This window comes from Falco rusticolus, chromosome 2 (assembly GCF_015220075.1).
Source record: "Falco rusticolus isolate bFalRus1 chromosome 2, bFalRus1.pri, whole genome shotgun sequence".
NCBI lineage: Eukaryota > Metazoa > Chordata > Aves > Falconiformes > Falconidae > Falco > Falco rusticolus.
Genome location: NC_051188.1, coordinates 65,033,142 through 65,048,963, shown reverse-complemented (window position 1 = coordinate 65,048,963; position 15,822 = coordinate 65,033,142). Strand labels below are relative to the sequence as shown.

Genomic DNA, 15,822 nt, shown 5'->3' with positions numbered 1-15,822 from the left:
CAGAGGCACCATTAGTAGATCAGTAACTATGCCCCCCTAGTCATCACTTTTCAGATCACATATAGTATTACACCCAGTTTTGAGGCTCCAGTACAGGAAATACTGTATTTATTTATAATACTGTATTAATTTATAAAATTAACTGCAGTGATTCAACAGGGAAAGAAGGTCAGGAGCCGGCAAACTCACTGTGTGAGAAGAGGCTGAGGGAACAAGGCTTGCTTTTGGCTTTTGGCAGGGCTAGCAGAAGTCTTCCAGTGCCTGAGGTGGTTGTCAGTAGGACAGACTCAGGCTTTTCATAGTGGTGCACAGCAGGAAGACAAAAGATAGTGGACTTAAACCGAAATACAAGAACTGTTTCAGTCTGGGTATAAGGAGAAAAAAATTCAACATTAGGACAGTCAAGCATTGGAACAGGTTGCTTAAAGAGGTTATGCTGTCTCCATCCTTGCAAGTTTTCAAGATTTAACCAGAAAAAGCATTGAGTAACCTGGTCTGACCTCACAATTGACCCTGCTTTGAGCAGGAGGTTAGACTAGAAACTTCCCCAGGTACCTTCTCACCTGAATTATTCTGTGATTTTATGGTAGTTGAGACAGCTAGACTAAAGGTGGCTTGAATATGTGTGCTCATATCCACTGTTACAAAACTGCAGCTGCAATGTAGACATACTCTAAAGGGACACAGGAGCACAAAACCTCTGAAACCCTGTGGGAGAGATGCTCTTTAGCCAAGTGCTTCTAAAACTATTGAATGCCTTTATAAAGAATGCCTGAGGAGCCAAGCCTTCACATTTTTCCAAAACACCTGTACTGGCAAAGGTTAACCAGATCACATGGAGTTAAACGAAGGGTACAACCTGCCCTCCAGAGTTTTGGTTGTCAATAACAATGTGCAAAAAAGAAAGAGATCAGTTTGATGGCCCAGACTGAGTTTGCTGGAAAATGTCTTAGGAAAAGCATGCTCTTATTTGTAATTGGAGTAAATTGGATGTGGATTTAGTGAGATAAAACAGAAAAGGATGTCGTTATCTGCAGGCTCATTTTTGGACTGAACTACATTTTGAAATGTACACATGCCAGAAGCCATTTGCATACATGATACCCTTCAGCCCTCACATTCATTGATCTTTACCACCTGCATCTCAAATCAGAGGCAAAGATCCAATCATATCTCTTCTTTTTCATACTCCAGTTCGGAAACTCTTGTAACTACATGCAGTTAGCTACAAACTCCGCCCTCAGTAGAGATGACTTACAGACAGGAGCACAGAAAGGCCCCTTCTGGAGCAGAGACCACACACACAAGACCCTGTTCTCAAAAACTGCCATGTACTCAGAGATGATGGGTAGAAATCAGGTCTAAATTGGTTTCTGCTCTGGCTGTCTGGCTTTCCTTAGTTACATCAATAAAAATCTTCGCTGTATCTATCAAAAGGTGTATAATTCCATGTACAAAAGTTACCAGCATATTGTGAGGCCTAAGTAATATTTGTAGAGCAGTATAACATCTTCAGATTAAAAAGGCTACAGCTGCAAAGGGTTCCTACTATTAGTTCCCTTTTGCTATTTCAGTCATGTTGGCTCCCAGGATTGTTCGAGTCTTTGTTTACTGCTGTTTGTAGCAGTTGCCATGCAGTTTTTTGGATCTGTGTATAACGTCCCTACCAGCCAAAACCCAACGCCAAACTGTTCCCTCAGGAGCCCTGTCTACAGCACAGACAGCGGGGCTGGCCCAGCCTTCTTCCCTGATGCTCTCTGTGGCAGGGCTTGGACCGAAGGCCGACCATACACAAGCACAGCAGTTAAACTAAGAGCAGAGGAAATGTTGCTGTCAGTATTGTTAGGCTGAATTTTCTTCCAACACCAACGTTCCTATAGTGCAGGAAGCAGTTAATGTAGCTATTGACTTTCCAATTTTTTAATATTGAAGTGACTCTCAAAGTAATTTTGACATTTATCCTCTTTAAGTTCTCTAACAATGATCCAGTACGGACATTATAAACTCTTAGTCTGGACCTTAATCCAAGCTAGTTATAGCTTCAAATTTTTACCTCTAGCATACCAAAAATCAAGCGTGTAGAAAAAAAATCTTCTTGTCATATCCTTATTAGCGTTAGCTTGAGGCTATGGGGTCAATAGAGGGTGCAAACATGTTATTACCTTCTATTAGCAATATTCCTCAGCAGTTTTGGCCAGCAAAGTATTAACTGAGTTTTGATACTGCAGCAATGAGCACTACGGTAACAACTGGGTGATAAATTAGAGAGGTAATGCTGCTTCCGCACCACTGGCTTGTGCTTTGCCTGGCATAGATTGAAATTGTGCACAAAAAGGAGCAGTCCCAGAAACACTCCCTGCTTTGTTTGCTAAATGTCTGTCAGGCAAAGTACCTGCTTGAACCACTCGTGCTGCTGCTTCAATGGAAGGAAAGAGAAGGCTGTCAGGACAAGCAGGAGAGACACCGGGCTGCGGACAGAGAAAGGCCCGTGAGGACAGAATTTGATATCACCCTCCAGAAAGTAAAAAAGAAAAAGTGCCTGCTGAAGACCAAGCTCTGCTGGACTCAGCAAAATCTTTAGTTCATTGACCAGCTGCAGAAAACAAAATTATGTTTACAGTGCTCTGTTCATGATGGCTGAGGGATACATTCAATTTGTAGGAAGACTATAGAAAATTAATAGTTGGGGGATGGACACACATAGATCAGATTGCTGGTAGAATGCAAAGTGGTGGGTCTAATGATGAATGGCAGGGTTTGGATTCGAACGAAGCAAAAGGTGAATTTAAAAGAAGAATGAAGAAATCAATAATGAAACCTGTCCACAGTACGGAATGCGTCCAATGGTCAAGGGAAAGAAAGAATAAAATGCAATAGCATCTCTCAACCTTGGAAAATTTGCATACGATCTGCAATTTAACTCAAAAAGAAGTCTACATTTAGACCGAGGTAACTATACTTTGCTAATTTCACCACCCCTTTTACAATCCAGCTTCAGACATCATAAAGTCTATTAAAAAGTGTGGAATGAATTTTGGAAGGGAAGAATTGTGCGTGATGTAGCAATTTTCCGGGATCACAATAACATTTGCTGAATATTAGCACCACACCATTTCATACTTTCCTTTTTGATCTAGTTAAGGTGATCTATGATAACACTGGTGATAGGTGGAAACATTTATTTCAAGTAATGCCCCAGTCCAATGTATATTAGCAGCCTAAATGAGAAAAGATAAGGGAGGAAAGTTTTGCAGCAGAAAAGAATGGTGCATTTTTATTACCCAGTGGATACTACTAGAAATTGTGACATGTTTCAGAGAATGGCATCAACCATATATAATAAGATAATTTAACCAGAAATTTGCCATAGACAGAGGATTATAGTATCAAAGGTATCCACTGCTTTGCTGCTGTCGAGAAAATATTTAAGGGAAGATCTTCGGAGCTAAATTAATAATTTTTAATTACTGCAGTTCTCACTTCAGTGCCATCTCTCTCTTGGCTACAATTTTCATTGTTTATTTTCAAAACTGGTTTATGCCAGTCAAATTGAATTAATCCTACATTGCCTCCCAAAATTAAATGTGATGGACTGAGATGTTTAAATCAGATATTCACACCTGCTGCTGGTGATTACTTTCCCTCTTCTGATTAAATGCTTGACTTGTCCAGAGTGCTGAAGTAATTAAACCAAATGCAACAGCATTCATTTCAAGCCACAAGATAGCAGCTTTTATCAGGCCCATTTCTTATCTTTATTTTGAATTTGTTGAGGAAGAATCCATGAGTGTGTTACATATTCAAGACCATAGGAAACACTGCTGTGCTCTTTCACAATTCTATTACACACACACACACAAAGAAAAACAAAAAACACACACACAAACCCTGCTATGCTATATAGTGTAGCTATAGTAAGTGATACCATGCAGCATCACTATGACTTCATTGCTTTGGCAGCAAGTGTTTCACTAATAAATAATTGAATGAGGAGCTAATCACTAGTTTAAAGCTAGTATACAGATTCTTCGTTTTCCAGTGATTACCTGAAAATATTTCTAAGTTACAGCATATCTTCCACCGCTACCTTTTCAACACCGATATCATCATTCTTCTTCCAAGTTCAAGACAATAATTAAGATCTAATACATTTTCAAACTGTCTGTTAAGATCCTTGGGCACACAGCAAAGCCTCCGCTTACCCTTTCAAACACTACACGGAGCAACTCCTAGCACTAAGTTCTGTGTTTTCTCGACTTTAACGAGTATCGCTGGAATAATGACCTGTTTCTCCATTTTCCTATTTTCTGCACGTCTTTATTTCTCGGGCCGTACGCGGTAATAAGCACAAGCAGCACACCACTCCAGCAAAGAACCACCGACACAGCGGACCCAGGAGGAGGGAAACCCGCTGCCGCCTGGCTCCTGCGGCGCTGCCCCGGCCCGCCCCGCTCCCGCCCGTACCGCCGGGCGCGCAAGGGGTCTCACGTTAACCTCAGCGCCTCGTACAACGCCATGCGTTCCTACGCCAAACCACCAGCGGTTCGGTAAGCGCGGCGGCAGGCTCACAAGAACTGGTATTTGTGAACACCCCAGTGAGCGAGAGCAAGAGACAGCGTGAGCGCCCACCCGGCCACCGAAGCCCGAAGCCCCGGTGCCCCCGCTCCGCGGGGCTCCCCGCTTGCGCCTTCCCGGGCCGCTGACTGACGCGCGGAGGCAGACGCACCGACCCCCCCGGGGCAGCCCGCCGCCGCCCCCAGCCTCGCCCGGCCGTCCGGCCCCCCTGCCGGCGCCCGCTCTGCCGCCGGGGTGGGCACCGCGCCGCGCCGCCGCCGCCTCCCCGCGGCTCACGCACTCGGCGGGGCGGGAAAGTTGCGGCGGGGCAGGTGCCGGGGCTCACCTGCGGGGTCCAGCAGGGCCAGCGGACCGGACACCGCGGGGGCGGGCGGCGGCGGCACCATCTTCCGCGGCCGCCTCCCCTCCGCTCCGCGCCTCGCCGCGATGCGATGCGATGCGGCCGGTGCTGGCCGCGGGGTGCGGGCGGCCCGGTGGGCCCGCCCCGCGGGGGAGTGCGGCGGGGGGCGGGGGCGGGGCGAGGTGCTGCCCCCGGCGACCGTCCTTTCCCGAGGCCGAGCCGGCGCGGCCCCCGCCCCGCCCTGCGGGGAACGGCGGCGGTGCCCGCGGCCTGGCAGGGGGAACTGGTCCCGCGTCGTCCGGGCACAGCGGCGGCCCGGCGGGCACCGTGCGTCCCCCCCGGCCTCGCCTGCCCACAGCCCCCCGGGGCAGCCGCAGCGGGCAGGGCGGGCGCCGGAGGCTCGTCCAACGGCCGCCCGACGGCCCGTGTCGAACAGAGCAGGGCGGGCCTGTACCTCCTGTCCCGGGGCCTGGAAGAGGGGGAGCTGCCTTGTGACCCCTGAGGGCAGGAGGGGGTCACCAGGTGTCTCAAGGACCCTCCGCTGCTGCACACTTCACCTTCCTTGGGTAAAAATTCACCCACACTGGGCAAAACGTATGGTCAAAGTATCACAATTCACAGAATGGTTTGGGCGGGAAGGGACCTTCAAGACCATGTAGTTCCAACCCCCCACCATGGGCAGGGACACCTTCCACTAGACCAGGCTGCTCAAAGCCCCATCCAGCCTGGCCTTGGACACTGCCGGGGATGGGGCATCCGCAGCTTCTCCGGGCAACCTGTGCCAGGCCCTCACCACCCTCACAGTAAAGAATTTCTTCTTAATATCTAATCTATATCTACCTTCTTTTGGTTTACAACTATTACCCCTTATCCTATCACAACAGGCCCTGCTACAAGGTTTGTCCCCATGTTTCTCATAAGCTCCTTTAGGTACTGGCAGGCTGCTGTAAGGTCTCCCCGGAGCCTTCTCTTCCCCAGGCTGAACAACCCCAACTCTCTCAGCCTGGCTTCACGTGAGAGGTGCATAAAGATGTGGCACAAAGTCCCAGAGGTCAGCTCGGGGTGCAGGTCTGTTCCCTCCCTGCCTTCTGATTCTCCTTTACAAGTCACAGCTCTCCTTGTGTTGTGGCTCTTCCCGACTGCCCCTGCGCACCATGAGCAGCTCATTTCCAGGCTGACCCCTGAGCCTGGCAGGGGGAGTGAGTGGCATGGGCTAGGTCACCATCTGTGCGGTGCTCAGTGACTTAATTCGTTATATGTTCTACCTGTGTTCCAGGCTTGGCTTCACTGCTTGATTTGTTCTTGGCCTATGGCAGGGGACCAGTTTGTCACCTGGTGGAGATCAGAATTATCAAGCTTGCCTTTCAGCTTTCCTCTTCCTTTAAAAAAAAAATCAAGCAGAAAAAAATATTATAGTGACCAGAAATATTAATAAAATTAATAACAAACCCAGGCACCTCAGATGCATAGATTAAGGTAGGTGTAGGACAGGCAATGTCAATAATCAATAGATGCCGTAGGCCTATTCTTTTTCTTATCTGCTGTCTATGAATTTCTCAGCCTCCTTGGCTCTTTCCTTCTGTCTCAATTTCCATTTCCAGAGCAGATCCTGCCACTTGCCCTGCTGCTACCCAGGAACTGCTAGCTGCGGCTTCTAGTGCTACCGACTGCAGGGATGTGTGACTTCTGTCTGAAAGACTTTGGGAACGACTTGAAAAGAAACAGCCAACAGCTGCTGTGCTGTGCTGGTACCTGCTGTTCCTTTTGCGGTACTTCCCCATAGCAGAAAACATAACATTTCTTTGTGGACAACGTTTTTGACCGGCTGCCGAGAGCTTTGCTTACACTGAGGTGCATTCTCCCACTTGCAAGAAATGGAATTCTATTTAACATTCTTGTTTTCCCTTTGCTCAAACCTCTAAATGTATACATGTATATGTATTTAACTTCTTCAGTCTTTGACTGATTTCCCCAGAAAATGGTTAGATGGAAAGAGATGACTTTCTCAGGTACCACCCCTAGCCTACGAGCCAAGTAAGCCAGGAGCTAAGGCCAACCACAAGCCAGTTTTTCCTCTTCACATCCTCTAACCTGGAGGGGTTAAAGAAAAGAGAAAAATGAGGCTAGAGGTAGTATTTGTACTATTAATTACTAATTTTCAATATAAATTAATGAAGTAATAGATTGAGAACACAGAAGATGTGATGGTACAAATAAAACATTTATTTGAAAGTGACCATGGAGAAGAGTGATAGATAAAAAAGCACCAAAATCTGGTATAGACCCTCACGTTCAGGGCTGGCTATGGATAGAGACTTCCACCAACCCTAAATAACAGGGAGGGCTGGAGAAGACTTCACTTCCCTAGACAGTTTGGAAAATAAATGCCATATGCAACGTGTATTCTTGGGTGTGATGGGCAATACTTTTTTCTACCAGCAGCCACCAAACAGACACAACAGCCCAAAGGGAAACTGCTCTAGAATTCTTTTCAGTAAACGAAAAGGATATTATAAACACTTTTAAAAATGATTTGATTATAGAAAACAGCCTCTGATGAATGATTCATGTTTTTTGCTGCAAACTTCAGGAGAGTCAAAAATAGATCTGGTCCTCTGTCAGAAGGCAAACATTAAGAAACTATGGAAAAATGATTGGTGAGGCTGCCTGGATCTAAAACCTCAAGCATCTGAGTGGAAGAATCATGGACTTACTTTAAATCCAAAATGAAAAATCCTGTATAGCACTTTCATCCCCTAAAAGAGGTTGGAATAGGTCAACAACGGTAGACTTAGTGGATAAGTAACTACCTGAAAGAGGATATTAAAGCAGTGAGTGAACCTACAGGAAAGGAAATAGGAGAGCTACAGTTTGCAGGGTTAGAAACTGAAGAACCAAAGAGAAAGAATGGATAAAAACCTAGCTGAGCCAGATGTTGCAAAGAAGAGGGTAACAGATAACAAAAGATTCTTCAACGGTATAAATAAAAATGATTCAAAGAAGGAAAATGTATGGTCACTAAATGTGAGGGATGGCATGAAGACAGAGGTTGTTCCAAATCTTGAATGAATACATTGCCTCAGTTTTCAATAAAATAATTATTTATATGAAGGTATTGGCAGAGAACCTAAAGCAAGTGAGGATAACGTAAATGATGTTAGCAGACGTGAAGTGGAAGCATAACTTAGGCTGTTTCTTGTGACAGGCCCAGGAAAATTGCACCTTAAATGCTGAAAGAATTGGTAGCTATCTTTTCAAGCCCTGAGCAAGGTTTTTAATGATTCAGCCAAGTTGAAAGTGAAGCGCTATTACCGCAGAATAGGAAACCTCTCTTATAAAAGGGCAGAGGGAGTGAGTCGAACAGCAGCTCCATACCCTGTTAATTTGACTGGGAAAAGTCTTAGAGGTAAATGAAAAATGGGTTGAACTACAGTATGGTTCATCAAAGCTAGATCACATCAGACTAATAAGATCTTTGATAAGGTAAGTGATTGCTGAGGCCAAAAGCACTGCAGTGAAGCAAACCTCTCTGGATTGTGCTACACACATAACAGAGTCCTTCAGAGAAAATGACTGACTTAACATGGAGCAGACAGCTACAAGTATGGGTCACCGTCAGGTATGGATAAGGCTAAAGGGAAGGCAAGATACTGAAAGAGGTGAGCAGTCTGAGATGCACCTCAGGGACCAGTCTGGAGGAAAGATCACTGGTATTGTTGGGTTTAAGTGGTGTATGTGTGGTTATGAAATGTGTAAACGTCACAAAGCTGGTGGAGATTGCTATGACTGAGGACTACAGGAACAGAAGCATACTAGCGTATTAGGAATGGGTTGAGGAGGGGTTGACACACTTAAAAACTAACAATGAAAGCTTTTATGGTAAGTTTGGAGTCCTCCCAGTTCAATGAAATTTAGGAGCGATCTGTGTATCACCAAAAGTGGTGCCAATGCAAAGACTGGTAAACAGATGTGTTCTAGGATGCATTATTTAATATGTGTTAATTAGTTCAATGCATTGTAAGTGTGGTAGAACTTCATTTTATATTTATGTTGCTGGTTGTCTCTAAAACCGAAAGGATTTTCACCATTTTGATGAACAGCTTGGACATGATTTTTCTTAATACTTTTTAGGTCTTTGTTTCTCAGATGCCTGGTTCATGTACCTTGCTCATATGTGAAAAATAAATAATTTGCTAGATTTGTGCCCAGAAGGAGTCCCCACACTCCAAGGTTAGGTTGGCAAGGCTGTTAAGGGTTCTTCTAATGTGTGCGTCGCATGAAGCATGGCCTATTTGTCAGGATAAATTGTGCATTCTCACCTAAAAAGTACGCTGTCTGCACTGGGCCCGAGTGCCTCCATGATGCCCTTGATCTCTGCTGTTCCTTTCCCATGGCACACTGCAGCTTTGAAGGATTTTGTCTTTTGTCCCACGGGTCATCATTATGCTGGCGAATGCCTTGGAGCTGAGGTTGGTCACGTGTTACATTTGTATCCTGTGTGCCCCTGAAATCTTTTTGTCTTTATTTTAAACCAGACCAATCTGTTTGGTCTTTCCTCACAGGCCATGTTTTCTAGGCCAGTGGACATTCCCATTGCTTCCCTCTAGTCTCTGTGTCATCACTCTCTGTGTAGACCACATCTTTCTTAAAGGGTGATGCCCAGCAGCTGCGCAACATTCAAAATAATCTTGAATTCTAAGTCTGTCTACCAGCATACATCCTCCAAGATACTCAACAGTTTCTCCCAGCTATATGTTCTCTGCAAATTTAATATACCTTGTATCCCAAGGCCACCAGTGACAATAATGAATAGTACCAGACAGTGGAAGTACCTCAGCACTTTCCGTCTTCCAGGACCATTGATAGGCATGACTCTCCAGCTACATTTTCATCCCTTCTGTAGTATTGTCATTTACACTGTGTCTCTGTAGGAGGGTCTGGTCTGGTACTAAGTACTGTTATATCGGCTTTATTCTCTTGCAAGAGTTATTTTCTCAGGAACCTGTTTTGGAAATCCATCATGGGTTTTTGGTGGTGTGGTGGTGTCTTTGGAGGAAGGTTGTTTAGATGGTTTTAGTAAAATTCAAAGCAAAAAACCATTCCTTCCAGCCTTCTTCCGTGAGCCTGCTGTCAGCAGGGGGTTGTTTCTGAGGCCCAGGCTCAGAGACCCAGTCGAAGAGACTGCAGGTGTGAGGCAGCTTAAATGACCCCAGTGCTCTTAACCCTTCACCATAGTACTCAGACTGCTTTTGTATTCCTCAAAAAATCTGAGGCCTGTCTCCTCTTCCCATTATTTGAACCCTTAACAGAAAGGTAAGCCAGTCATCCCTGAGGCTCAGCTCACGATTTTTAATAAGCTAGTTTGCTCAGTCACAGAGGGTCATGACAATAAGTAGATTTCCTTTGTTTATAATTTATAAATAGTATTTATTGGTGTGGTTACTGGTACAATCCCTCTAGGAATACATTGCCTTCATCCAGCTGGGCAATATAGGGAAATCATGCAGCAAGTGAAAGGAACAAGAGAAGTAGCCATGACTGACTAGTTGACTAAAACAGTGGATGGCTAGTAAAAGACAATTGCTGAAAACTCATTTTAAAAATTCAGCTTCCTGATGCCAGCCAGTTTCCAAGGTGTGGTGTGGTGTGGTTTTATTAGCAGACTTAAAAGACTCTGTCTGTCAGCTTAAAAAGGGATTTGAGAAGGTATAGCTATTCATAACATTGTTCAGAGGCATGTGAGATGATAGATAAATGGGTACATGTTTGTCAAAAGGAGGTTTAAAGTCTTTAGTTGCCTTCAGTAGACTTTTCAACCATTAATTTGTGCAGTCAGCTTTTGAACTCTGTAGACTTCTAGCATTCACATGTTGTGACAAGGAGCTCCGCGGATATCTGTGTGCTACGTAAGGAAGTGGGATATCCCAGTGGGAGCAAGAAGCAAAATGAAAAGAGCAAGGTAGAAGTCAAGTTAAATGTCATAGGAGAGTGTACCTGAGGAAAGGTACATTGCCCTTACAAAAAAACAATTGCTACATGAAACAAAATTCATTATGTTACTTATATTTTGGTAAAGCTAGATAATGAGAAGTCATATGGATTATGAACCGGAGACCATTCTTGTGGTGCAGCTCATAACAATATTGTAAGAAACGAACTTGACTTTGCTGAAGACTGACAACTGTCTATTAGTTGGGCTGATGACAAAGCGTTTTCCATCAGGATGGTCTTATGACTGAATGAAAGAAGGGAATTCATCTCATTCAAAGGATTTAAGAAAGGAAGACAAAATGCAAAGGGTACCCAAAAGGCAGAGATGAAGGTCTTTCGCAGTGGTTTGGAGACAGGCATAACAAAACGCAAAGATGTCAAAAAACCTATTCAGAGTCCTAGTAGTAGTATGTCCCCATGAACACAGACTATGAAGACATGAAATATCAGAAGACATACAACTCATGATATGAATGTGCTACTATGAAAATGAAACATACTAAGGATTTGTATAGATCTGTAACAACTAAATGAAGTCACTTATCCTAATCTTACTTCATGAAACAGTCAACATGGGTTTAGTAAAACACAAGAATGTCTTCTCTTTCTGGTGCCTTCTGAAAGAGTGACTGTCCTGGTTTCAGCTGGGGTAGAGTTAATTTTCTTCTTAGTAGTTAGTACAGTGCTGTGTTTTGGCTCTGATGTGAGAACAATGTTGATAGCACACTGATGGTTTTAGTTATTGCTGGGTGATGTTTATACTAAATCAAGGACTTTTCAGTTCCTTGGGCCCTGCCAGCAAGAGGGCTGGAGGGACACTGGAAATTGGGAGGGGACACAGCCAGGACAGGTGACCCAAGCTAGCCAAAGAGGTATTCCATACCATATGACGTCACGCTTGCTATATAAACTGGGGGAAGAAGAAGGAAGGTGGGGACGTTTGGCATTATGGCGTTTGTCTTCCTGAGTAACCATAAAGCATGATGAAGCCCTGCTGTCCTGGGAATGGCAGAACACCTGCCTGCCCATGGGAAGTGGTGAATGAATTCTTTGCTTTATTTTGCTTGCATGCGCAGCTTTTGCTTTCCCTATTAAATTGTTCTTGTCTCAACCCTTGAGTTTTACATTCCTTTCTGATCCTTCTTCCCATCCCTTTGGGTGGGGGGGAGTAAGCAAGCGTCTGTGTGGGGCTTGGTTGCCGGCCGGGGTTAAACCACGACAGTGACTCAATAAAATCTTTGAAAACCGAACTCTTCTTTTGATAGATTAAAGTGACTTTCTTTGGGTAGTTGTAGGTCAGTGACTGAAAGGTAGAAAAATAATGTAGTCAACCTTTGTCAGGAAATTCCTAGTGGTAGGAATCATCCAGTGTTACAGTGAAGACTGTACAACAGAAAGCCTTTTTATTGGGGAAAAAAAATCTCTGAAAATGAAAGTTAAAAAAGGTTTTCAGAGAAGTACCCATTTTTGAAGTGTTCTTACATTGATAGAACCTAAGTTTTTATAAGTTGGATGTGTACCTTTGCAAGATGAATAACAGTATTTTTGAAGTGCACCAACAATAACAGATCAGAAGTGTGACTGAACAAAAAAACCCTTTAGGGTGTGTTGTTAACTATTACATTAATTTGTACATTGGCAAAAATGTATGTAGAGAGGTATAGAGTCCAAACAGGAACAGATCATTGGGTTTTGGAATGCATGAGGGAAGTCCTCTGGAAAATGCAGCTTAAATTTCAAAAATATGCCATCACCAAAAGAATAAATCAATCTGAAATACAGGTATGGTAATGATATTTTTACAATAGGCATAATTACAATTACACTTCAAAGTAGTAAACATTAAGTTAGATTAATTATTTTGCCCATCTCCAGGCATCATCAAAAATTCCTTTAATAGCACAGTGAATTGTACTATCCATTCAAATTATAATCTTTTTTAAAGCCCAGAAGTAAGTGAGGCATCCTGTACCTTTTCTCATACCAGCTAGTGCCTAATTTAGTCAGGCGCCCTTCACGTCTGCTGTAGTAGACACTGTTAAAGGCAAGGACTATATATAGTACAGGCTTAGTGAGGGAAAAGAGCTCCTTGCACCTCTCGCCATACAAGGCTGTTTCCTCAGTATATTCTGAACAGCTTTGCTCAGTTCAGTTTTAAAGTGTCAGTTATGAGGTTCTTCTCCTTTCCCTTGGCAGGCTGTTTTACAGTTTAATGGAAACTGAGGAGAGTCAAGAGCCAAGTTCCACACTGAGAACCCCCTCAAGAGTTAAAATCTACTGCAACATTTGTCAAACTGATTTCCTAATTATTTTACTGATGTGCACCTCAAACTTAAATAACTCACAGCATTCTTCAGAAACTCTGGATGATGAAATATGAAATTAGAATAATATTCTGGCATGCATTGTAGTTTCCACTGTGTCGAAAGTCTTGGTAGGAGAACAGCCAAGTTTGGAGAATGGGGTAGTGTGGCTTGAACGGGAAGAAGAGAGCAGGGGGAGAGGGTGAGCAGAGATGAGTGGGTCAGCCTTTGAAGCTCACTCTGGATGGAAATGCACCAGCCATGGAGAGGTATCCCAATAACATCAAGTGCGTCTTTCTCCCTCCCAAAGGGTGCTTAGGAACCACACAGGTATTTCGAGGGGGGTAAGATGGTGGGCCCTTATTGTAGTCCACTGGCTCAGCACTTTTACAGTGCTCACATCCATTGAAAAGATCACAACTGCAGCATTTATTTCACACAGGAGTGGAGCAGCTTGCCAATTCTTGGAAGCTTGTGTTTAGGATTTAATAAAGATGTGAAGATGTAACAGAAAGAGGGCCATAAAACCTGGTTTAGAGGCTGGGTCTTTCTGAAAGGACATTTTGTGATGTTGGAGAGACGAGGATTCCTGGTTACTTGGCAGTATAAGGCAGTGAATGGGGTGAATCACATTTAGCTGGAGCCAGGGCAGGATAAGCAAACAGCGAGTGAGTTCTGGGTGTTAGCACTGATGTGGCTTTCCACCAGTCTCACCAGCTAGCACAGTGACTTGCAGCAGCCACTGCTCGAGCTCAGCTGCACCTTTCAGCCCTGGAAGGGATCGTCTTTATACCATCCCACTTGTGCCTGTACTCGTGCTGGCTCAAAAACAGCTGAGGAACTTAGCCTTTGATTTTAAAAAGGAGGATGATGCTCCATTCCCTGTTGATACCTCTGTGGGGAAAAAAGTCTTCAATTAAAAGTTAAAATGTCAGCACTTCATCTTCCAATTCCTTGGTTCATTATGGCAACACAAAGGAAGGGCTACAGCCTGGTTTGTTTCTTCTGCTTGATTTGAAAGTACCAGAATTAATGGTGCATGCGGTGAAATGGGCTGCTTGTGGAGTTAAAGAGGAGATGTAAGGCTGAAATAAAAAAGGGTGACAGGTTTTAAAATGCATTTTCTACCCTCAGGGCCAAGACACTTTCAGCAGCAGTTTAGAGTCTTCCAGGCACTTTGTTTTGTAAAATACTAAATTGTCAATAAGGGAAAAAGTTAAAAACAGCTGGTGGACCATGACTTGCTGCCGGGGAGGTTTAGCTATCCAGGAGATGGCCTATGGCTTGCTACCACAGAGGTTTAGACATCCAAGCAGAGGACAAAAGGCACAGAGCCACTGCAGCCCAAAGTATTTCACAAAGGAGGAAACGCATAGAAGAAAACTACATTTGGTGATGTTTAGAAGTGTCGTGTTGTTGTTGTCCCCATTACCCCCCCCCCCCCTCTATTTTCAGCTTTGAGGCCCTCATACTCAGAGTGGTTAAGTGGAACATGTTTCATGTCTTCCTCTTTTCCACTCCGACCTCATTATTCAAACAAAGTGTTCTATGAAGTCATCACATTCTGATGCTAATGATAGCAATAAACTCAGTCTAGGAAGCACACATCATTTCTAGGTTTCTTCTGTCCCTAATTTTTGTTTCCTTCATTATCAGTCATAGACATTTCTCCCAATCTTGAAACTGGCACCTCAGCCACAGAGCCCCTGTGCCTTGTGTGGTTAGACCACAAGAACAGTATTTTCTACAGTGCAGGACAGCACCCACAAGAACCCAAGAGAAACTTTTCTTGACTGAAAAGATTTAATCCATGAATAAATATTGAGACCGGATTAAAATGACCAGGAGTCAGAGTGATATTTGCAAGGCTTGCATCCCCGGTAATAAATCTTCTTGCCTGTCTGTGGACCCCTGCAAGCAGAGCCCTTAAGCCACTGGATGCAAGGGGTTGTGCAGAAGTGAAGGGAGTGCTCCTGAAGGAATAAGGCAAAATCAAAGCCCTTCTGTCTTCCTTGCTCTCCTTCATGCAGAATTGCCTGCTACCCTGGAAGAAAGCCCTGCCAGCGCTGGCAGTGGTACAGGTGAGCTGAAGGGTGACAGCCCAGGGAGGCAGTTCAAAAGGTGACAAAACACAGTTGCTCAGGAGGAATTTCAGACTCCATGAGAGCAACCACTGAAGACAGATGCCTTCTAATTAGCTGCTGTATTCCTCCTCAGGAAACAAGCTACAGTGTTGGATAGCAAAACAAGAGACATATTCTTTACCTATGCACAGATGAAAGCACATAGATGAAAGAACTAGAGTGAGAGCAGAAGACCAGTCTCCCTGTCATGCACTTTTTCAGTGCCAGTCACAGAAATATGGGTGAGGAAAAAATAGAGTGAGAGGTCAAATCAGTCAGTGTGTGTGGGCTGGATGCACTGAAACACCTGCAGAGGTAAATGTGTAAATGGAGCCCAGCATCATTCCTGATGTCATAGACTCTTAAAGGAAAAAATGGGTTATATTTGGAGATGAGCTGACTGTTCATAATAGAGATACCTTGATAAATGAGACCATCCTTTTGCCTTACAGACTATGAATGATGATTTACATTTGATATTACATTAATT

General features: G+C 44.2%; 1 protein-coding gene across 3 annotated transcripts in view; it reads right to left on the bottom strand.

Annotated features, from left to right (window-relative positions):
* The window catches only part of TMEM255B (transmembrane protein 255B), a 76,099-nt gene extending 71,043 nt beyond the window's left edge, over positions 1-5,056 (bottom strand). For all 3 annotated transcript variants that reach the window (XM_037375721.1, XM_037375720.1, XM_037375719.1), the window contains exon 1: positions 4,901-5,056. In XM_037375721.1, coding sequence (XP_037231618.1) covers positions 4,901-4,961 — 61 coding nt within the window. In that variant the 5' untranslated portion in view covers positions 4,962-5,056. The remainder of the gene's footprint in view (positions 1-4,900) is intronic.
* Between the last annotated feature and the right edge of the window lie 10,766 nt (positions 5,057-15,822).